Below are 25,123 nucleotides of genomic sequence, written 5' to 3'. Positions count from 1 at the left end.
CATTTATTTTGCACTTTCTATCATTAATACCTGAGGATGTACTCTACTATATAGTTTTACACCCCTCAATATTAAAGTCTACAGTTAAATCCTAACACTCTAAATATAAAGTGAACAAAATGATTGGTGAAGGATTTTTAATATTTTGGTCAAACCCTAACGAATAATCATCAACTAGTTATGATTTCTATTTTTGCATTTCAAAACATGAGAAAGATACTTTTTTCTTTTTGTAAAAAGTATGCTTAGAAAACTTTTAGGATTTTTTCATATGCATGAAAACAAAACATTTTTATTTTTTTTTTAAAGAGGAAATTAATTTTTAAAAAAATTGAGATTTTTTTTAATCTTCAATTTTTAAAAAAAAATGTTTCGGAGAAAACCAAGTATTTTAATACTAGATCTGTATCTTACAGTTTAAATATATAACCTGATATTATACAAAATTATTAGAAAAACATACGAGAAAATCACAAAAATTTTTTAAAGGGCCTTTGAAATTTTTTTGTTTATATATGGGTTGGGTCAAAGCGGGTCCAGCCCGACCCAGTCGAGTTGGGCCGACAGGTGGCCCAACAGACCCTTATTCTTTTTTTGGGGGGGTGGTGGGGTGGACCCCGCCCAGCCATATGGGTTGGGCCGAAACGGGTCCAGCCCATGATCCACATGGTTGCTGGCCAGACCCAACAATGGTTCTACAAGCAAATTGCGATGGTTTTCCAGCAAAATAGGGAGGAGAAGAGGGCTACCTGGTGTGGGGGGTGGCTAACTGGCAGTGCTGGGAATGTCGACATGATGTTGGTGGTGGTGATGGCGGTAGAGGCGTGAAGAAAGAAAAGGAAGAAGATGGTTGGCGGATAAGAAGAAAAAATTAGGAAGAAAAGTTGATTTTCACCAACTTTAGGCTCTAATATCTTCCTACTCAATGCATGGAATCCACCCCTATTTATAAGAGATGGAAGAGGGACATCTTGTTTTTACTAGTGCGAAATCTTGGTCATTGATTTGACCTGGAAAGATCCCAACTGTTGGTTTAGAGTTGTTATTATGACCTAAAAACTTGGTTGCTAAAGGCTGGTCGGGTTGGCCATTTTAGGATGGTGTCACAATGGCTATAGGGACAATTGGCCAGCGAGACCTACTCTGAGGTGTAGTACAATGTTAGCCGATTATGGCGGTGTATTGTTTGTCCGGTTTGGTTGAGACATGAAGCATTAAATGCCCTTGAAAAGTAGCCACCCGAATAGCTTTCTCGGCCAAAAGAAGAAGATAATGAATAGTAACCAGACGATGCTTCGTGTGGTTCCCTTCTTTTTTTAATGTCCAAAATGGTGCTATTTTGGACATTAAATTAGGGATTTTGGCCGAAGTTCAATTTGATCCTCCAGTTTTAATTTCTTTAAATTTCACCCCTAATTGACCTTAAACCTTTGATTTGATTTAATTTTGCCCTAGTCAAATTTCAACATTAGCTCTGAATTTTAGTGCCTTTTTCATTTTGATCCTTGGTTATGGATTTATGCAAATTGACCTTCAATTACCATCAAACTTTTAATTCTCTTTAATTTCACCCCTAATTTCAATCAACTTAGTCCCTAGATTTCGACATCTTTTTTTCAAAATGGTCATTGGCTGCGAGTTTCTTCAATTTAGCTCTTAATTGACCCCCAAACTTTTGATTTTTTTGCAATTTTACCCCTGATTTGAATCAATTAACTTGGTAAAAATTAAATTTGGTTTTCTAAACTTCCAATCTTCTTAATTAAGCCCAAATTGAGCTCCTAAACTTAATTTTTCACCAATTAAGTCCCAAATAAAATTAATTTGATCCATTTAAAGTATAATTAAGTCCTTGCACCTAATTAACTCCTTTAATTGGACCCAAATTAATTCTTAAACATAATTAAACTTTAATTTGACCTATGATTAAATCATATTGGCCTATTAAAAATATAATTATTTCATTGGACTTGATTTTTATGCAGATTTGTCCAAAAATCATTTAATTTGACCTGGAATCTATATTGTTCCTCCAGGTTTCGTACAAAGGGGTACGATTAGGCTTCTAATTTTGTCAAAACAATTTCAGCTTGATTGTTCTGTATATTTGGAATCCTTCTCGACCTACTTTTGCCTAAATGTCAGTCTTCTTGCTATTGTTAATTTATTTTTTATTTTGGAAAGAAAAAAGGTGAATTTAAAAAATAACCCAGAAATAAGTTATGACAATTGCTCCCTCCTCTTTACAATGCTTATGATAGAAAGTTTCATAATAGACTTTAAATAGTAAGTTTTGTAAAGAGAAAAAAAGGAATAAGAGATAATGAACTCTCCAGATTAAGAAATAGTTAATCCTTCTGAAAGTGTTTGAGGTGGGGGCTTAAAAGCACACTCAGAGGAAAAAGAGATAGGGCTAGGAAGTGCATTATCCCAAAGACGAGGGCTAGAAAGTGCATTCAAAGAAAATAGAGATAAGGTTTGTAAAGATGATCTTTGTGAAAAACAGAAAGACTTCTCCTCTTCTTTTTTTTTTTGAAGTGGTGTGGTTGTACCAAGCAACCTGCTTATTGGTAAAATTTAAAAATTTTGAAATGGTCAAATTGTCATTAGTGACTTGCTTAGATGAAGAATACAAAAGTTTTTTCAAATGGTTTCATTGTAATGGATGACCTGCCCAAGTGAAAAATACAAAAAATTTTCAAAGTGGTCTTATTGTAATGGGCAACCTGCCCAGGTGAAAAAATACAAAGATTTTTTAAAGTGGTCTCATTGTAATGAGCGACCGGCCTAGGTGAAAAATGGGAAAAATTTTCAAAGTGGTCTCATTATAATGGGTGACTGCCCAAGTGAAAAATACAAATATTTTTCAAAGTGATCTCATTGTTATGGGCGACTTGCCCAGGTAGAAAATGAAAGGTTTTTAAAGTGGTCTTATTATAATTGGCAACCTGCCCAAGTGGAAAATGCAGAGATTTTTCAAAGTAGTCATATAGGTGACCTGCTTAGGTGAAAAATACAAAGATTTTTCAAAATGGTCTCATTGTAATGGGCGACTTGCCCAGGTCAAAATGAAAAGATTTTCAAGGTTGTCCTTTTGTATTGGGTGACTTGTTCAGGTGAAAAATGCAAATATTTTTCACAATGATCTCATTATGATGGATGACCTGACTAAATGGAACATATGATCTACCTGGCGAAAGGATTTGGTCAGAGATGTCTTGAAGGGATGACAAAATAGGGCTCAAATACGCACTATCTGAGAAGTGAGGGCTCAAATGTGTGCTCGAAAGGAGGTAAATTTAGAAAACACACTACCATAGTTGAGGGCTCAAAGACGCACTCAAAAGGAGGTAGGGTTACAAAACACACTGCCAGATATATGAGGGCCCAAATGCATGCTCGAAAAGAGGTAAGGTTAGAAAACACACTACTTGGGAGATAATGGCTCTCGAAAGGAGGTAGGGTTAGAAAACGCATTACCTGGAAGATAAGGGCTCAAAGGCACACTCAAAAGAAAAAAAAAATAAGGCATGAAGGCACGCTCGAAAGGAGGTGGGATTACAAAATGCACTACCCAAGAGATAAGGACCCAAAGGTGCGCTCGAAAAAGATTTGTTGTTGAGACACTAATCTATTAAAGATCAAAGTAATGTATTATGATCAATGTGCATGTATACTTACCTGAGAAATATAGGTCCCCTTTCTTCATGGAGTTTTCCTTTTCTCAAAAGTTTGGGTTTCTATAGTAAGCTTCGATGCCTTTTTCGCTCTTGCTTACTTGAGTCACATCTTGTGATCTTGACATCTAAGAAGAGCATAACATCAACATACTTTTTTATCTACAAACTTTTATCTCAAAGGTTGTTAACTCTGCCCTACATTTTCTATTTTTTTAAGAAAGGAAATTATAGAGCTAGTCCTATAATGTGTTTTTTGGATAGCCCCCCAGCTTGATCATGCCCCCGAGTGTTTAATTCAAGTTTTCTTTGAGGATGAGGCCATGAGAAATAAGATTTGGTTATTTATAAGGAGTTATTTTCATGGAAAATTCACAAAAATCTTTTTTATGTTGGTTTAAAGTAAACTTGTTCTGAAAATAATTCAAACGATTCCCATGAACAGGTCTTTATATGGGCTGGGCCGAAACGAGTTTAGCACACAGTCTGCATGGTTGCTAACCTGACCTAACAACCATGTTAATTAACTTTTCTTCATTTTTCTTGCAAAACAATGGTTCTGCATGCAAATTGCCATGGTTCCTAGCAAAATAGGGAGGAGAAAAGGGCTACTTGGTGTGGGGGTGGCTAACTGGTAGTGCTGGAAGGATGATGTGTTGTAAACAAATTGAAATTGTACAAATTTTTAAAAGAATAGATTAAAAAATAATCTAAAATATAAGCTCTTTGCCTTTTTTGGCTCATTCGTCTAGTATGATGCTTTATTATCTTTTAAAATAAAAAATATCTTCAAGAAACCACCAGCATTTGTTTGTTGTCCGTTGAAGCTTGGGAAGCAGACCTTCTCCTTCAATCTACAAGTTAGCCAAGTCTTCATTTTTTTTATGAGTTCTTTGTCTTTTTAGCTCCCTATAATTGCTCAATTGGTTTCAGGTTAGCTCACATTTGGCTAGCATCACATTTATATTTGCTCTTCTCAAGATTATTTCTTACATTTATATAGTCCAATATGTTAAGATTGTTTGATATTTATATTTTATACGAAGTGAAGTAAAAAAAAATCATCCATGATAAGAACACCTTTTCCTAAGCTTGAGAGAGGAAACATCTAAATCCCAAACTCCCATGCCCTAGCTATAAGCAACTGTCAACATTGCAAAGATTGAGAAAAAATATTCAAGGCCATCCCATCTATGATAAGAATTGTAGCCAAACTATCATGTAAAGGCTAAGGAAACAACAAAATTATTCCATCCCACTAAGCAAAAACAAAAAGTTTTTGTTTGAAAGAAATGAACCAATCATACCTCAAAAGACAGTAAACCAAGAAGAATTTAAAAATCCAAAGACAGTAAGCCAAAAGGAATCCAAAAAAGAAATCATGCTGCATAAAAACAAAGAAAACCCATCCAAACCAACCCCAAGAGAAAGGGAAGAAACAATTAAGCAAAACTGAAACAAAAAAAACCTGCAAACAAAATATTTTGAAGCCATTTAGAAAAATAAACTTATCGCATGAAATTAAACATGCACTAAACAATGAAAGAACGGAGAAGACAGTGAAATATGGAAGCAGTTGGATTTAATTGTTTTTGGTACAAACTCAAACAACAATGAAACAAAACAATAATGAAATCAACAGCAACAAAAAACTTCAACAAGCAAACAACTTACATAGCAAAATCATTCTCAGAAAATGTTGTCAATTGTCCTTAATATAGCAATTAAGCCAGAAATGAATAAATATGCCAAGAATCCAACACTGGTAGCTAACTAATACTTCAACAACAATTTAAAGCCCAATTAAACATGCAGTAAAGAATGATGGCCAAGCAAGGGGAAAGAAAGGAATTGAAGAATCTATTGATGCTCGGACACTTAGGCATACAAGGCAGAATGGGAAATTGATCCATGATAATAATAGTTTTGCATGGTTTGCATGTTAATTCATCAATGACAATGTTTAGGTTTCTTAAAATATTAATAAAGTGAGTTAGGCTTTCAATTCTACTTCTTGCTATTCTTTTAAGTGAGCTTACATAACATATTTTTTAAGAAAAATATAGGAAGAGATGAGATTGTTGGTGTGCATACAATCTATACGTAGCCTAATATTATCCACGGCAAAGCTCGGGCAATCAATAGAGTCTAAACCTAAAAGGGTGAAATTTAGTTAATTTTCTCAAGTTTATCCAATGTGGTCATTAGTATGGAAAGTGATTTTTTTTTAGTATAAATAATATAAAATACATTTTAGGATGCAAGTGATTATCCATATTCTATATCACTATAATTTTCAATCTTTTTGTCCAGGCAAAATTTCTAGCGGTTAAAACATACGTTGCCTTTCTTGATTTTTTAAGTTCAAACTTGGAGGTAAAAATATGAAGAACTTAGGTTGAGTATTGATATATCAATTGCACATTAGATAATACATTAGGCAGGTCATTGTACACACATCACCATAGTTGAGTTTAAAACTCAGAATAGTGTAATAAAAGAAAATAAATCGGATGTAATTATATTATTTCAAAGACATGCTAGTAATGAAACTCAAATTTACGATCAAATGAATATTCTTCTTGCCATTTGAATCTAAAAGCCTATTTGAGGTTGCAGTTGAACCGTTATTTCATTATTTAAAAAAAAAAATTAAAATTATAAAAGTCTCAACACACAAGGTAATCTTGAACTTGGTATGTCTCTTGGAATACATCAAGTTTTGGCATTTGTACTCAATAAATCTCTTGTTAGATATCCACAGTTTCATCATTAGTAGTGCAAGCTCAGCAGAATTTCAGAAAGAGCAGAGTTTAGTAATCAAATGTGTGGAAAAAACACCAGATAACAATGTTTGAAACTACTTTCATTTTATTGATATAGGTACATGTATAATACAAGAAGGCAATGAAATACAGGGAAATGGGAAGCGAAAATATATAAATGAACGAAAAACACCAGAAGCAAACAGCACACCTCCTCACACTTTCTTCACAGGGACCAAAAGATATGATCTTTTGACAGAAAGCTTACTAATCAAACTCAGAATGAGCAATAGCATGGTCTAATTTCCAGGTGGTGGGGAGAGGAACGGGATAGAGGGGATTGTTGTTGGGATAGGGATGGTGGGAATTGAGGGCATGCTTGGAAGTGGAGGCAGTGTGGGTTTAGGCAGGGAAGGTTGTGCGTTTGGCAATGTGGGCTGTGGTAGTGTTGGTATAGAAGGCATTGGTGGCAATGTTGGTTTAGGCAAATTGAGTACCGCAGGTAAAGGGGGCAATTGCAGAAGCTGACGAGCTGCCTCGCCGCCTGAAATTGATAGAGCAATGAAGAGAGCTAAGATAAACGAGTTCAAACTTGCCATCTCGACGCTAAATCTCAAGGCCTGGAAGAGACTATATGAACTAGCTAGCTAGGATTAAGAGAAGAAAGAACTGTGTGATATTGTTTGTGACAAACCAGAGATGATAATGGGTTTATATACATAGATCGATGTACGTGGGACGGTGGGAGAGATCTATTTGTGATCTGTTCCATATGGTTGGTTTAGTTTAGAAAACAGGAGAGTCATTTTGAATGTTGTTGTTGTTAGCTCACCTTCTTATCCATCTTCCATTGAAAACAATGCCATGTCTTCCTTTTCTTGTTGCTGTTATTGTGACACGTTATGTTTAATTTCTTCTTTTCCTTAGGTCGGGTTGTTCAGGATTCAAACTTGTATTTGTTGACAAATCACACAATAAAATATTTTGTTTGGTCATCTAGTTCTGAATTCCAATTACAAGAACCTAAAATCACTATACACATGTTTAAATTGACTCTGGATTGTATTAGTTTGATTACAGTTTCGCTTTTCAATTCTAAAACCAATGAAGTTGTCTTGAAAGGTAAAAGAGTCTTTTTATAAGGTTTATTTGTCATCCTAAAATTGTTCAGGGGTGACATGGCTTTTTCACAATTTTTTGCAAAGTAATATTACTTGATTATCCTTACACTATCAGAAATTTGACTTAAACAAACGGAATTATCGACGGAATTTTTATGTCAGTAATTTGCAGTGATAATTACCGACGGATGTAAATTAGACGATAATTTTGTTGGTATATACCGACAAAATTACAGATGGAATATATATAATTTTGAAGAAGAAAAAAAGTAGTTTGATGATGTGGAAGTTTTTACGGGCGATTTTACCGACGGAATTACCAAGATATTCAAACTGAGATCTCTGTACAGTGATGTGACCCCTTCATTGTCAGAATCACCGATGGAATATTTTCATTTGTGATTTCATTGGTAAAAGTTAATATATCACCACATTGTCGACCCTCCCCTCCCCTCCCTTATTTCTCCTTCTTTTCTATCCCTGCATCTAAACAAACTCTCCCCTCCCAAACTGCAAGTAACCACCCCTTTAAACATCCCTCACTTCTCAACACATATCATCCTTCTTTATTTTTTGTAGTCACAGCATTTGTGTTCTGATTTATTATGGATTTTGTTATTTTTTATAAGTAAATCTATCTTTTTAAATTTTAACATTAAAATGTCAATTGTATTATTATTTAATGTTTTTTGTAGTATATGTATTTTGTTAGTGTATGTACATGTTTTATTGTTTTTTCTCAAACAAATTTGTAGTATAAATGTATAATTTTATACTTGTTATGGTTTGTTTTAAAATTTGTAAAATTATATTTGTTTGTAAATTGTTGAAACTTATGTCGAATTACCGAATTAAATATGTTGTGATGAAATAAATAATAGCCTATTTAATGGATCCATTTTAATTTTTATCAATGCTATTGCATAATTGTAATTTCCATAAATTTATGTATATAAATTTGTATGGATATTGATAATTGATAATTAATATTTAAGAGAAGTTTTAATTAGTTTGTTGGATAATCTTGAGTTAAACCAATATTTTTGCAAATTTATTTACTTAACATAATTAATTAATACATGTTGTCATCATTATTTTATAAAGGTTCGATAGAAGTTATGGATGATCGTTTATGGATGAATCAAGATTCATCCCAAGAATTGCGGAGGATGGATTATTGTAATAAGGTCCAGGGTTTTATTAATTTTGCAACATTTATTCCGAGAAATTTTAGTGGATGCGGTATTAGGTGTCCATGCATGAAGTGTAAAAATAAAAAGTATCTGCATCTAGATGTTGTAACAATGTATCTTCTTCACAAGGGGTTCATGGAGGATTACTGGTGTTGATATGCACATGGAGAACTATTTGTTCATAATGATAGCATAGTAAAAAGATGGTTAGGTCAACTTCTAGTGCTAACAGCGTGCATGGAGTTATAAATGACAACAGTAATCCTTACAAGAATATGATTATGGATGCAATGAGAATGAATTAAGGTAATGCCAGTCAATGTCCAATTATAGAAGAAAAACCTAATGCAGACGCGGCCAGGTTTTTTGATATGTTGAAAGCAACTAATAAACCATTATGGGATGGTTGCATAAATCATAGTAAATTATTGATCGTTGCACAAGTGTTCACCATCAAGTCGGATTGTGGGTTGAGTAAGGTTGGTTATGACAAAATTATCAAATGGGCGAGAAGTATTTTACCTGAAAAGAATAGGCTGAAAGAGAACTTATATGCTGCTAAGTCCATGATGAAACCCCTCGGTTTAGGATACTAGAGAATTGACATATGCCCTAACTTCTGCGTGTTGTACTACCTTGAAAATGTTGAGCTAACCAAGTGCATGACATGTAGGCATTCCCATTACAAACCCAAAACTGGTATGGGAAAGACTCTCGTGGCATATAAAAAACTAAGATACTTCCTAATCATACCTAGACTGCAGAGGTTATTCATGTCACCAAGGACTGTTGAGCACATGACATGGCACTAATCACATGATGTGGTTGATGGAGTGATGGTGCATCCTTCTGATGGTGAAGCATGGAAACACTTTAATAGTGTGCATCTTCACTTTTCAGCTGAATCAAGGAATGTGCATCTTGGGTTGTGTACAGACGGATTCAACCCATTCGGGTCATTTGCTGCTCCTTATTCTTGTTGGCCAGTCATACTAACGGTTTACAACTTGCCACCGAGGATGTATATAAGGTCGGAGTTCATGTTTTTATCTATGGTGATACCTGGTCCGAACAGTCCTGGCCGGAATATAGATGTTTGTCTTTGACCATTGATTGATGAGTTGACACAGTTGTGGTCCTCCAAAGCTTTGACTTATGATATATCAAGAAAATAAAATTTTCTTATGAGGGCAACTTTGATATGGACTATCAATGATTTTCCAGCTTATGGAATGGTTTCTAGTTAAAGCACGCATGGAAAACTAGCATATCTATACTGCATGGAAAATAACAAGGCATTCACACTAACAAACGTAGGTAAAGCTTCTTCTTTTTTACTACCACCATCGTTTCTTGCCAAAGAATCACAGGTACAGAAAGGATTTCTTTGTTGGCAGAGTTAAAAAAGATGTTGCACCCCCAAGAGGTTAGATATTATAGATGCAATGCAATCCATAAAGTATTTTCATTATTTTTCTTAATTGAAAAATATTTTTTTAATTCCATACAGGTACTCGTTCAATCTTAAGAAAAAGGTTAAGAATAAGGGGCGTGTTGAGGCTTCGACATGTGAGGTCCATATTGTTGAGGAGATCTCAACATTAATCTCATACTATTTTGAACCTAATTTAAGAACGAGAATCAATCGTGTTTCACGACATGATGATTGTGGTGAAGTGTCTTCTAGTGGGAACTTGTCAATATTCTTCAATCCTAGACGACCCATACCTAAAAATATCATAAATGGAATATATTTGTCTGAAATAGAGTTCAGACTAGCACATAATTATGTTCTATTTAATTGTGATGAGCTGACACCTTTTATTCATTAAGTATATGTACGACTTAAACTCTGTTAAAAATGTACTATTTATATATTGTAATATCATAAACTCATATAATTTTCAAAACCTTGTAGGTAACATCAATAATATTTATAGTCCAATAACTCACAGTTGACTGAATCTCAAATCTTTCAATTACAAGATGAACAATTTACCACGTGGTTCAAAACACATGTAAGTACTATCACAAACTCATTATCTCTTGCAAGTTACTGTATTTCATTACAGAATTCTCATTTATTGTTTTGTTGTACTTGATATATAAGGTTTATCAAATAGGAAAGAGTGCTGCTATTTCATTGTCTTTACTAAGCCTGGGTCCTAAAAGAAAAGTTAAGTGCTGTAATGGGTATTTTTTCAATGAATATGTGTTTTATACTGAAGAATACGGTCATGGAAGAAAGACATATAACAACGGTGTTTATGTTAAGGGATCGACTTCTAGTGAGTTTGAAGTTAACTACTATGGTAAATTAAAAAATGTTGTCAAATTGCAATATCATAGCGAGCATAATAAAGTGTTTTTATTCAAATGCTATTAGTATGACACCACTGATAGAGGAATCAGAGTGGATCCTCACTATGGTCTAGTCAAAATCAACTAAAAAGATAGACTCTACAACGTAAACGATGTCTTTGTTTTCATAAAGCAATGCCAACAAGTTTATTACTCATACATCCTTTCCTTTAGAAAGGATCAATCAAGAGTTGACTGGTTATCCATTTTAAAAATAAAACCCAGGAGTCATAGCGAGGTTGTTCAGGATGAGAATGAAGATACAAGTGTGCGAGATGAAGTCTTTCAAGTTAGTGAGTTCGTTAAACCATATCGAGTTGCTAATCCAATTAACTTAGAAGAAAATTCAATTTTTTGCATTTTTTTATGATAGTCTTATTAATGTTGACAAAGAGGAGTTAAATGTTGTTCTGAGCTCTAGCGAATAAGCACATGTCAATGAAGATGATGATGATATCCACATTGAAGATTGTGATGGAACTGATAACGATTCAATTAATGAAGAAAAAGAAGAAAATTATGACTAACTATCAAAACACGAAAGTGTAAAGAATTTTTTATATTATTGATGAAATTTTGTACCACAAAATATTTATTTTATAATTTTTCATTATTGTTATTGTGTTATGCGGGTAGTTTGCAATTTAAGTGTTTACAAGGAAGATAAATAGGCAATACAAACACAATTTGTGCACTATGCACATCACCAATGGATCTACAAACAGATTAAGTCCATTGGTATTTTACAAAGAGTTGTAAAATATTTACTGCATATGTCACAATCATAGATGTCTCTACAGATAGAGTGAGTCCGTCGGTATTTCACATAGTTCTAAAATATTTATTGCATGTGCCACAATCATCGACACTTCTACAGAAAGAATGAGTCCATTGGTTTTTCAAGAGGATGGGAACTGTTCACCTTCTATATCGGTGAAGTCCTCTGAATCACCGATGGAATGTGAATTCCAAAACGTGGGTAATTAATGCATCTTTAACTTTGTGTATTTATTTCACAGTACCGATGAACTGTGAAAATTCTAGGGGGTTATTTAAAAATTTTAGTTTCAAATTCAAAAATTTAAAATGAATTAACCAACGGAATCACTAACAGAATAATTAAAAATAATACTATTTGATAGTCCATCGGAAAAATTGCACACACCCCTCAAGTGAAAGCTCTTTGGACTTGAAACTTACACAGGCTCACATTACCTTGTGCTTGATTTTTATCAAATAAATAGGGATGGTGAGATTCGAACCCATAACCATTTAGTCATTAAGGCTCTGATACCATGTTAAAGAATCATCTCAACCCAAAATCTTAAGTTGTTAGATAAGATCCCAAGATATGATTTATATTATTCTTCTTTTTTAATTGTCTTTCAGAGGGATCATGCATGGTTGGGAAAACAAACACTCATTTTGGGTTTTGTTATTGTTAGTTCACCTTCTTTTGCATCATCCCTCTTTTCTTGAAGGTTAATACAAGGTGTTGATTGAATGTTATGTGATTAATTAGTTTACTAGACTTTATAATCTATAATGCTGGGAAATCAAACTAGTGGATTATTTGCTTAATTATTTGAATCATTTCCATTTTTTATTTTATGTTTAAAAACCAAATTCAAAAACAAAACAAGAATTTTTACCCTTTAAATTATTTATGATTGTACTAGTAAAGAAATAATATTATAAAATCAAAAAAATCTAAAAGGTCTAAGTAAAACATTGTGCCCTTAAATTTATTGTACTATGGATTGGAACAGTATAATAATTATTTTGTCATTTTCAAACAAAATCAAATAACTTAATATTGAAGATAATAGTCTTTTCTATATAATCCATTTGGTATTATCATATTACATCCAATGATGTTTTTTGTCTTTTCATCCAATGATGTTAAATGACTACATTACTATTAAAATCAAAATTCCCTTAACTTGTATCCAATGATGTTTTTTGTCTTTTCATTTTAGTTTTTTTTTTTTTATCAGGTTCATTTAGGGGAGATTTGATAATTTAATAAACATAAATATTATTTAAAAAAAAATAATTGATGCATGTGTTGCACGCATCAATGCATGGGTAGTGGCCGAGCTATTGAGGCGGTGTGTGTTTTGTCTCCTAGCAGCCAAACATCAACTTTTAAGGCATAGTTGGAATCACCTCGATAGTCCCTCCATGCCTAGGTGACCTTTTTTTTCCTTATTTTCTCTATTTCAGTTGACTTTCTTACAATACCTTTCAAATTTTTTTAAAAAAAAAACCCATTAATTTGTTTTTTCCTTTAAAGTTGGCCCCTGCTCTCTTTATTACTATTTTATTTATTTGAAATAATTTATAAAATTATTTTTTTTCCTTCATTTTCTTCCTCCATCAGTTTTTTCGTAAGTCAGATTTAGTCCTCATTTTTTATTGCTAATTTTGTATTTTAGATAATTTTGAAAATTAAATTTATTTTATGATTTCACCCTCCTTTAGTTTTTTTCCTATTAGATTTAATATTCATTCTTTTGAGTGCTATTTTTTTTTACTTTGGTAAAAATTTTAAATTGATAGTTTTTTGGTTTCATCCATCAACATTAAATTAGTTGGGAATTGAGATTCTTGATTAAGTTCGGGTCTAGGATTTAACGGGTTACAAGTTTGGGAATTGACATTCAATGCTTTTTTTTCCTTTTTAAAACTCATGTTTTTTATATTCATCCTTCAGCATTTATTTAATTAGAGATCGGGCTCTGTTATTTTTTTATCTGCTTCCTGTTGGATTTTTCACTGATTTTAAAAATGACTCGGGTTATCTTGAGTCTTTTTACTTGTCGTTCTTTGTTAAATTAATATTTTTTTCTTAAAAAAATATATTTTCAAATTTAATTAATTAATTATAAGCATAAGTGATCACTTCATAATATTTTATTTGGTTTACTTTCCAGGTCGTTGCTCTCACGGCATGTGCAACCTCTTTTAGTGTCGTCGTGTAACCTTTCGCGGTAATGTTAGAATCGTCTAGGCGAGCTTTTTTTGGTGGTGGAGCGATGTTCACAGCGGAGCGACATTGAGTCTTCAATGGGTTGTTTTCTTTTCCTCCTGAGCATGATATTAACAATTTATTTTTTATAGTTAATTATCATTAATTTTTTTATCGCTTCTTAACTACCAATGTTTTTTATTATATTATTAAATTAATGAATCTCATTAAATCTATTCAAATCAACTATCCAAGTCTCAATTTGTTTTCTGACTTCTTTAAAAAAAAAAAATAGTGTTACTTGAATATTTCTTTTATATTAAAAAATTAACCCACCTCGTGACATAGCGTATGCCACGTATATAGTAAATCGGCTGAAGCAAATCTAGAAAAAAAAAAAAACTGATTGAAGTAGGAAGGACAATCCAGGTTTGGCTAGCGCAGGAGGCCTTGTTTGTGATGGAATATGCGGCTAAGATAGGCTCTCCTTTAATTTTTTCATGGGGTCCACCCCTTCATTTCTTAAAAAGAAAAAAAAAATAGACATGCGTCATTCGAATTTTCCAGAATTCTTTCATCGTAAAAGTGGTTGGAAAATAAAGCAATGGGTTATTAACTCAAAAAATTATTTTTAAATTATTTAATTTAAAAACATCTAAAAATATCTCTAAAACTAATTTCTGAATTTAAAACACATCTAAGTTTGGTAAAAAAAAACAACATAAAATAAGCTTGAAAAAGATTTTTTATTTTTTTTTGCTTTAAATTAATATTTTTTTAATGTTTTTAAATTATTTTAATGTTTTAATGTTAAAAATAATTTTAAAAAAAAAAATTTAATTTAATATATTTTTAAATAAAAAATACTTTTAAAATTAATTATAACCACGCACACTCCTATGTTCGGAAGGTCTGGGCTGAGGCGTATAACAGTTAAATTAAAGGGAAAAAAATTATTTGAAAAAAAAATTGAAGGAAAAATACCTCAAATACCTCAAGAGCCGCTAATTCCTCGAAAGCTTGTTTTTCCTCAAATTCAATTTAAGTCCATTTACTTGGACAGGATCGAGGAGTGTCTGATTTAACGGTCAATTGCATGTAGACAGAGTCTTTCTTATAGAACCCTAAATTTATATGCCATAAATAATTCTGCAAGTAGCATCAAGTACAGGTCCCCTCTAAACTTTGCAAAACATAATCCAAGTCAACATGTGAACGGAGATTGCTCGAAAATTGGTTCACATAAATGAAAACAGAGCATCTTCCATGAACGTCTGCTCCATATAATTCAACAGGGGGTTCCCACGTACATGTAAAGTTGAATGGGATTATGACATTTCGAAGCGCCAGTCTGCAGAGACTGCCATTTGACAGCAGTCACCAGATATCATCACACCTGTGAACAGAAAAACACGCGCACCTTTGAACAACACTAACCCAAGTCAACATGTGAACGGAGATTGCCGCGTCCAGCTTTCAAGAAGGTCTCTGTGTTCTTTCCCAGCGCCTAGTCTCTGTATAAATATGGATGGATTATGGTCTTAACACTCATCAGCACACCATTTTTTATCTCTCCTTCCTCTCTTGTATATTCACTCTGTTCATTTCTCCATCAATCTCGATTATTAATTCAACTCTTTCTTTGATCGTCAGCTCTTGAGAGTCCCATTAGAAACTATATCATGGGTTTGAAAGGTTTTGCTGAGGGTGGTATTGCCTCAATCATTGCCGGTGCTTCCACTCACCCTTTGGATTTAATCAAGGTCCGTATGCAACTTCAAGGTGAATCCCACATCCCAAATCCATCTTCCTTGCAGTCCTATCGCCCTGCTTTTGCGTTGAGCTCTACGGCCAACATCTCCTTACCGACCACCTTAGAACCCCCTCCTCCACCCCGTGTGGGACCCCTTTCCATTGGTGTCCGTATCATCCAATCCGAGGGTGCTGCCGCCCTTTTCTCTGGTGTCTCCGCTACCATACTCCGCCAAACCTTATACTCCACCACCCGTATGGGCCTTTATGATGTCCTCAAACATAAATGGACGGATCCAGATACTAATACCATGCCACTTGTACGTAAGATCGTGGCTGGACTAATCTCCGGTGCTGTCGGGGCTGCTGTTGGTAACCCTGCTGATGTAGCGATGGTCCGTATGCAGGCTGATGGACGTCTCCCGATTGAACAGCGTAGAAACTACAAGAGTGTTGTCGATGCCTTAAGTCAAATGTCAAAGCAGGAGGGTGTCGCTAGCCTGTGGCGGGGTTCAAGTCTTACTGTCAGCCGTGCGATGATTGTGACTGCGTCACAGCTTGCATCATATGATCAAGCCAAAGAGATGATCCTGGAGAAGGGTTTGATGAGTGATGGGATCGGCACCCATGTTTCAGCAAGCTTTCTGGCTGGTTTTGTGGCTTCCGTTGCTTCAAACCCTATTGATGTGATCAAGACTAGAGTTATGAACATGAAGGTTGAGCCCGGGGTTGAACCACCTTATAAGGGTGCATTAGATTGTGCACTGAAGACTGTCAAGGCAGAGGGTCCTATGGCCTTGTATAAGGGCTTTATCCCTACAATTTCAAGGCAAGGACCTTTCACTGTTGTTCTATTTGTGACATTAGAGCAAGTTCGGAAATTACTCAAAGATTTATGATCAATTATTATGACGATGAAGATAGATTAAGATGAATCTAAATTGAAGGAAGGCAGTAGAACAAGCACTCAAGCTTGTATATTCATTGATTTGTTTGTTCAACTCTGATTACATGTTGGAAGCAATATAATTTTTCCCCCTTCATTATTTGTTTAAGAGTGTGTGGTTGGAACATAAATGGATGATCAGTGGTGAATTGTACTAAAAATTACAGTAAGCTAGTCTGATTAAGAGATGATACTTGAGTATGAAAATCCTTCTTATTTTTCTCTTCCTAATCTTTGTATTCAGCTGTCCAGATTTCTATTCTGTGGTTTCTTATAGTTCTCCCTGCTTTGAAAACAAGTCCCCTCTTCTTAAGCCTCCTGGGTCCTGGACTTTGGCAGGCACAACAAGCCCTAGCATCCATTGGAGCAAAATCGAGCCTCAACAGCTTTCGAATTGAGGGTGCTAGGACTTGAAAACTAAGCTCCAGGTTGGGCCATAACAGTAACATATGGCACTCCAAGATGCTAGCATGAATGAAGTTCATCATAGCTTAGGATGTAAAGAGAGAGATATATGATAATCCCAAATGGGATCATAATTAGATCTTAGCCCCATTGTAAAGCTTGCCAAAAATGATGTCCCAGCAAGTTCAATCATTCGTTTTCACCCTCCAATGCAGACGTGATATGCCAAGATGCCATATGATCTTTATGGTTTGAGCCTCTCATCAGCCATTTTGGTGGACCAAACTCCCTTCTACAGCATGTTCTCATTAGCAGCATGAGCTTGAAAAACTCAACCACCATGGTTTGAACTAGGGGTGGAGCCAAAAGATAAAATTAAAGGGCGCATGATTTTAATTATATTATTATTTTAGCTAAAATTATATAAATTATCAAGAAAAGGTTGTAAAAATAATTTTTTTGCAGGAGCCCAGCCCCTGTTGCCACCCCTGTCTCCGCCCCTGGTTTGAACAATGATGCTGCATTATATCTTTGCTGCACGTAAATCGATATGCCAAAGTGCACAATATTGGTGGGGTGATTCTACAGCCAAGTAGAAGTTTGTCTATCATAATTGGAATTCATATTTAATCTCTTTGTTTATCATAAAAAAAATTAAATATTTTATGTTTGTTTTATATAAAATATTTTACAAGAAAATTAATCAGTATAAAATATTTTATAGTTAACTTTCAAACTTGGTTCATTTACTGAAAAATATTTTTAGCTAATGAAATTTCGCAAAATAATTTATAAATTTTTATTTCATGAAATTCTGTAAAATATTTTAAGAATAATAATCAATTTATAATATCATCTAACTATTTCAACGATCACTTTTATCTTAACATCACCACCATCTCCTCCACCATCACCACCTCTGTTGTTACTCATTTTTAGGTTCCCCACAAAAAATAAAAAAATACAAAAAAAAATACATATCAAAAAAATATATTCGGAAGGAATAAAAAATAGAAGTGAGAAAAGGATGCTGGAACTACCATAAAATGGCTAGGAATTGGTTGAGGAGGTTCAGAAATATAAGAATTGAAATTTGACATTATATTTTTTACTAATGAAAGCCTTGTTGACAAAAGAAATTCAAGTTAAGAAAAAAGTCTAAAATCAGATGTTTATGGACTCAATTAAATTTTATCTAAGGTTTAATTGAATTTATAGAGGGTTAGATTGTAAGAAAATTGAGTTTTAAGTCAACATAGGCTTTTATTGGGAGAAATTAAAGTTCCGAGGTCCAATTATAATTTTAAAGAGTTGATTTGGTCAAATCAAGGGTTTAATTGCATAATTATTGAAGTTTGATGGTCAATTAGGACTTGATTGAAACAATCTGAAATGAAGGACCAAACCGGAAAAGGCACTAAAATCAAGGGATCCAATTACAATTTATCCGGAGGGCTTGATTACAAAATTGTAAGAACATCCGAGGACCAAATCAGAAATATCCATTTTGATAGGAAGACGGCGCCGTTTCAGAGCACTATTTCATCACCTTTCTTCACAGCCGTTTCAGCAGACAGTGGAGCCATTTCAGCAACAAAAACAGCAGATTGCTTCAATTATGGGGAATGTTTCACGGCCACTATTCCTCTGCATGCCGTTACCAAGCCGAACGTTACACCACAGGGCATTCATTGGCTTATAAAAGCCAGAGAAAGACGATGAATCAGGGGGGGGCAGAAACACTGGAAGGGAGAACGACAGAAGGAAAAAGAGAACAAAGGGAGAAAGGAGAGAGGAGAGGTGACAGTGGGGAGAAAGAAAAAGGAGGGGAGAGAGCCGCACCAGCACTGCCAACGCCATCGTGATCAGCTCATCATCTACTTCGTCCAGCAGCCACTGCCATTACCCATCACAAACGCACCAGCACTGCACAAAGGAGGGGAGAAAAAGAACGAGACAGGGGAAACGAGAGAGGAGAAAGAAGAACAGAGGAGAGAACACAGTGAGAAATTCAGGAAACACAAAGGAAGGCCGCATGAGGATATAAAAACCGAAGAGCAAAGGAACAGCAGTAGGAGAAACCGAACGTTGAAGCCAAAACGCAAAGACAGCAGGGGAGGTTAACACCACCATCGGTTTCCTTTCTCCAGAAGCAGCAGGTATGTTCATGTCCTTTCTTCGCAACAATTGACGCCAGTTTTGTCTAGAAAAACAAAAAGAAACAGGAGACGAAAGTAAGCCAAAAGATCGCCATTTCGTTTTTACTTTTTTGAATAACAGCTATCTGCAAAAAAAAAACGAAGGATGAACAGTGCGAAGGTAATATAATTACCTTCGCACTGTTCCATGCACGCGTAGAATTTTACGCGTGCATGGCTTAGTTGGGTCAAGCCACATGGGTGGCTGGGTCCACCCCAGCCATTTGGGCCGGGCTGGACCCAGCCCCAAAAAAAAGAGTTTTCTTCAAAAATTATTTCAAAAAAGGCTGTGATTTTCCGCAAATATTTCTATTGTATTTTAATCAACATCAGTTTGTATTTTTATACTGTAAAGATACAAATTCGGTATTAAAATACTCGATTTTCATAAAATAAAAATAAAAATAAAAATAAAATAAAATGTTTTGTTTTCATGCATACGGCCAAGTCTCTCAAAAATAAAAAATCATATTGTATTTTCATACAATAAAGAAAATTTCAAAAAATATGTATTAACATGCATTTTGGCTTTAATAACCAGTTTATTAAAGTCACGAGAACTAGGCCAATATTTCAAAAATTCCAAAAAAATTATTTTATTTTCTTTTAATATCTGGGGTTACGACCTTATACGTAAGACGTATTCTGGATATTAAATTCTTTTATTGACGTCAAAATTATCCGTTAAGATAAGGATCTCCTTACCGAGGAGGACTTTTCTTAAACCATAGACGGACCACCAACTAGAAAACATGACAAGACTTTAGATTTTATCAGACAATAAAACAATGCAGCTTACCTTAGGTAGGGCGTATTTGGGGTGCTAACACCTTCCCTTTACGCAACCAGTCCCCGTACCCGATCTCTGAGACCAGTTAGGATTCCTAGTGATCAAAATACTATGTGGCGACTCCCATTCCATTTTTCCACTAATAAAAGACAAGAATCCCTTGTCTCCCCTTATTTTCTAGATTTGCCGCATAAGATACAAAATTTGAGGGTGGATGTTTTCGGCGCGACGCCGCACACGTGCGACAACCTCGACCACCTTTTCTACCATTACCGTCATCTCACTGCCACCACAATCACCTCATCACCACTTTCTCTTCAACCACCACTATAGTTAGCTCTTCCTCTACTACCACCACTATTATCTCACCACCACCACGATTACCTTACCACAACAACTGTCACCACCACTTCATCACTACCATGATCACCTCACAACCACCTTCTTTTTCATTACCATCTCACAACCGTCTACTTTATTATCATTGCCACACCACAACCATCTGCTTCTCTACCATCACATGACCATTTTCTCCACCACTATTGTAATGTCATCACTATTGTCAGTATGTCACTACCACAATCACCCTCTCCTCCATTATTACCGGTGAAAAATATTTACATGTAAAATATACTAACGGAACCTTATTTAATGAGAACTTTCAGTCTGGTCTTGTAATTAACTAATTAATTAGCGTCCTACTTTTTTTATGTTAATTTTCAAACCAAAACTTTGAGTATCTTGCGGTTGGGGATGTTGCCACGTGGTTTCAAGTTATCACTTACCAATAATCCTATTAAATGTAATATATTAATTACAATAAAAAGAAACAAAACAGATACTTTATCTTCAATTATTTTTCATGAGAATATTTCAATAAAAAGAAAAAACAGATACTTTATCTTCAATTAATTTTCATAAGCATATTTTTATATATATAAATTTTACATATTAGCTTTATACATAATAACTAACAAAGTAATTATTAACATAATTATAAAAAAAATATAATCTTATTTGAAAACCATAAAAAAAATGGATAATATTTTAAATATAATTTTTTTTATTCATGATGAATTAATTTGATTTAAGAAAAAAAAAATTAAAGGGTAATATAAAACAAAACGTTGGGCCTAAAAAGATTGGATTGCACATGTAGCCCAAAAAGAGAGCTTCGATGCGCCTTGGTCTGCAATAAACGGATGATGCATAGTCATGGTTCAAATTTAGTACATCTCTAATTACTAGAAAGTCAGGATTTGGGTTCTTCGATCCAAAATATCTATTTTTCAATTTGTTTTCACTAAAAAACATGTAAAAAGGATATTTTAAAAACCCAAATAAACTTATTTTCAACTCTAAAATACCATAAAATCAGTATAAAAAAAATTAAAAAATTAGACCGATTTTAAAAAAACTTTTCTGAGCATGGATCTTTTTTTTTTTTACAAGAAGTTTCATTCTATTCTTATAGAGCTTTATTTTGTAAGGCAAATTTATTGGTATCAAGATCAATTTTTTTATTATTTGAATGTGAACAATATAATATTTTTTTCTTTTTTTTTAAATGATTTTTTTTTCTCATTTATCTATATAAGGACCAAAACAAAAATAAAATAAAATTTACAATCTAAATAAAAAATCCTCAAATAATAGGGATTGAATATGGAAAAAGTTAAAACTTTAGGACAATGCTAAAGTTTTCAATGATGCCTCTTGAATAGTAAATACAAAAGGTCTATCTTTTTTATTTTGTTTCTTTCTCTTTTATTTTTTCCCAACAATATATTTAATTTATTTTTTATAAACACTCCAAGAGACCTATGAAAATAAAAATAAAAAGAATTAAAAAATAAATTGATACAAACATATGAAATGAATAAAAAGTTTGAAAACTAAGAAAACACGAAGCACTACAACATGAACAATGTCATCCATAGTCACAAAGACAAAACTCAAAATAAAAGTGGGTTATATTTTAGGTTTTTCTTTTTCTTTTAATAATGAGATCTACCCTATCGATAATCAAGTAATTTTTATCAACATGAATGACGGACCTGATTTTTGTAATAATTAGGGGGGTTATCTGTTATCATTTTTATTTATTTTTTTGGATAATGGGTTTCATTTTATTTTATTTTTTATTTATTTTCTAAAAACTAAAAATTTACTTGAGTAACTATGACTAATATAAATATTATATGAATTTGTAGTAAGATTGTCAATTTTATTCTTGTTAGTATTTTATTTTTTTTATTAGAACAATAAATTTTTATTTTAGTGTATTTTAGCATGTTTATTCTGGAATCTAGTATGCGCGCATATATATATATATATATATATATATATATATGCAAAATTACTTCGAGACTTCCAAGATTTTCCCTCTATAACATTTTTTTAATGTAGTTTTATAAATGGAAAGAACAGAAGAACAGAGTACTGGAGAGAACTTGAAATTGAAATTATATGGAGAAAGAAATTCTAAAGATTTAGAATAAATTTGGACTGGATCAAGGGGTTATTGATCGAGACATCGAGTGTAAATTTATTGCATGTTGATCAGGTCTTTCTCATGGAACCCGAAGAACAAGTGCCATAAATAATAAAATACCATTGGTGACAGAGAGTTGAATAGTATATAATTATTCAATTGTCAAGGTCAAACCAAGACTGCCATAAAGAGGCACAAGCAAAAACACTTGTGTAGTTGGATTGCCGCGTCAAGCTTCCATGAAGGTTGGAAGCTTCTCTGTTCTTTCCCTGCTCCCAGTCGACTCTATATATAAATATGGATCGATGATGGCCTTAACACTCATCAACACACCACTACATCTCACTTCTCTCTTTCATATATATTCACATCGTTCAATTCTTTGTTTGATCATCAGCTCTTGAAAGTCCCATTAGAAACTATATCATGGGTTTGAAAGGTTTTGCTGAAGGTGGTGTTGCCTCCATCATTGCCGGTGCTTCCACTCATCCTTTGGATTTAATCAAGGTCCGTATGCAACTTCAAGGTGAATCCCACATCCCAAATCTATCTTCCGTGCAATCCTATCGCCCTGCTTTTGCGTTGAGCTCTACGGCCAACATCTCCTTACCAACCACCTTAGAACTCCCTCCTCCACACCGTGTGGGACCCCTTTCCATTGGTGTCCGTATCATCCAATCCGAGGGTGCTGCCGCTCTTTTCTCTGGTGTCTCCGCTACCATACTCCGCCAAACCTTATACTCCACCACCCGTATGGGCCTTTATGATGTCCTCAAACATAAATGGACGGATCCAGATACTAATACCATGCCACTTGTACGTAAGATCGTGGCTGGACTAATCTCCGGTGCTGTCGGGGCTGCTGTTGGTAACCCTGCTGATGTAGCGATGGTCCGTATGCAGGCTGATGGACGTCTCCCAATTGATCAGCGCAGAAACTACAAGAGTGTTGTCGATGCCTTAAGTCAAATGTCAAAGCAGGAGGGTGTCGCTAGTCTGTGGCGGGGTTCGGGTCTTACTGTCAACCGTGCGATGATTGTGACTGCATCACAGCTTGCATCATATGACCAAGCCAAGGAGATGATCTTGGAGAAGGGTTTGATGAGTGATGGGATCGGCACCCATGTCGCAGCAAGTTTTCTGGCTGGTTTTGTGGCTTCCGTTGCTTCAAACCCTATTGATGTGATCAAGACTAGAGTTATGAACATGAAGGTTGAGCCCGGGGTTGAACCACCTTATAAGGGCGCATTAGATTGTGCACTGAAGACTGTCAAGGCAGAGGGTCCTATGGCCTTGTATAAGGGCTTTATCCCTACAATTTCAAGGCAAGGACCCTTCACGGTTGTGTTATTTGTCACACTAGAGCAGGTTCGGAAATTACTTAAAGATTTCTGATTATTGTAAAGGACAGCCAAAGATTAATTGAAATTTAAGGCAGTGAGAACAAGAACAAGCATGGATATTTATTGATTTTTTTAAATCAGTTGTATAATACGGAGTCTCTGTGTAAAACTATTCATCATGGTTCATATGATGATAAGAAATTATGATTAAAACTCAAGCTTGATGGAGCTAGAAATTAAAGTATCTACCTGCAAGCTTGTCAATCTGTACAATACCTTGTAGAAGATTTTTTTTTTCCTTACTCGTGTCTTGTTGATTGTTCCGAAAGATAATTTAACCTTTCCTCATTCTGATGCTAGAGTGATTGTCTCATGCTCTCCACTACCAAACACTCATGATGATTCACCATTGTTCAAATCTATGAGACTTCGAAAGGAACTTAATTAAGAACTAGTAAACAATTGATACTTTCATTTGTAAGTGAAAACTGGCAGTCATAACTGTAGAAAGATGGGAACCAACAATGCTGAAGTAGTTGAACTAAGCCAGGAACAAACAAATGACAAGGTCTAGTTTCCAGGAGGTGGGGAGAGGAAGGGGATTGAAGGCATGGTTGGCGGTGGAGGCAATGCGACCTTAGGGAGAGAAGGCATGGTTGGCAGGCTAGGGAGTGGAGGTAAAGTAGGCTTAGGCAATAACAGTTGAGATTTTGGCGAGGTTGGCAATGTGAGCTGCGGTAGTGTTGGCATAGAAGGCAATGTTGGTTTCGGCAAATTCGGCACAGAAGGTAGAGGTGGGAATTGCAGGAGATGACGAGCTGCTTCACCTCCTGAAACTGACAAAGCCATGAAGATAGCCAAGATAAGAAAACATCTGAATCCTGCCATATTTTCTTTTATAAACTTTGAGGGCTTACAAGCCTATGTATGCTGGAAAATTAAGAGTTCTATGAGATTGTCGGAGACAAACCTGGCTAGAAAATTAAGTTAATCAGGGTTTATGCAAGTTTTATTTTTAGAGCTATTTTTGTGTGGCATCCTTCAATAACCAAATTGATGTTGGTCGATTTTATTAAAAAAATAGTTTAAAAAAATGATATATATATA

At 34.4% G+C, this 25,123-nt stretch overlaps 3 protein-coding genes across 3 annotated transcripts; 2 read left to right on the top strand and 1 right to left on the bottom strand.

The window, feature by feature from the left end:
- The first annotated feature begins 15,384 nt into the window (after positions 1 to 15,384).
- On the top strand, positions 15,385 to 16,895 carry LOC133670913 (mitochondrial uncoupling protein 5-like). The gene has a single exon (XM_062091516.1). It carries the CDS (start codon positions 15,771 to 15,773, stop codon positions 16,737 to 16,739), a length of 969 nt encoding a protein of 322 aa, XP_061947500.1. The 5' UTR covers positions 15,385 to 15,770; the 3' UTR covers positions 16,740 to 16,895.
- A 6,084-nt stretch (positions 16,896 to 22,979) lies between these two features.
- Positions 22,980 to 24,260, top strand: LOC133670997 (mitochondrial uncoupling protein 5-like). The gene has a single exon (XM_062091610.1). It carries the CDS (start codon positions 23,100 to 23,102, stop codon positions 24,066 to 24,068), a length of 969 nt encoding a protein of 322 aa, XP_061947594.1. The 5' UTR covers positions 22,980 to 23,099; the 3' UTR covers positions 24,069 to 24,260.
- A 326-nt stretch (positions 24,261 to 24,586) lies between these two features.
- Positions 24,587 to 24,904, bottom strand: LOC133671491 (protein PELPK2-like). Its single transcript, XM_062092257.1, has one exon. It carries the CDS (start codon positions 24,902 to 24,904, stop codon positions 24,587 to 24,589), a length of 318 nt encoding a protein of 105 aa, XP_061948241.1.
- Positions 24,905 to 25,123: the final 219 nt, after the last annotated feature.

The sequence above is a fragment of the Populus nigra genome, chromosome 13 (genome assembly GCF_951802175.1).
Source record: "Populus nigra chromosome 13, ddPopNigr1.1, whole genome shotgun sequence".
NCBI classification, from domain to species: domain Eukaryota; kingdom Viridiplantae; phylum Streptophyta; class Magnoliopsida; order Malpighiales; family Salicaceae; genus Populus; species Populus nigra.
This window is presented reverse-complemented; position numbering and strand designations above follow the sequence as displayed.

What these genes read in the sequence shown, in the direction of transcription:
- LOC133670997 (XM_062091610.1), top strand. Translation starts at nt 23,100, where the DNA reads ATGGGTTTGAAAGGTTTTGCTGAAGGTGGTGTTGCCTCCATCATTGCC.
- LOC133671491 (XM_062092257.1), bottom strand. Translation starts at nt 24,904, where the DNA reads ATGGCAGGATTCAGATGTTTTCTTATCTTGGCTATCTTCATGGCTTTG.
- LOC133670913 (XM_062091516.1), top strand. Translation starts at nt 15,771, where the DNA reads ATGGGTTTGAAAGGTTTTGCTGAGGGTGGTATTGCCTCAATCATTGCC.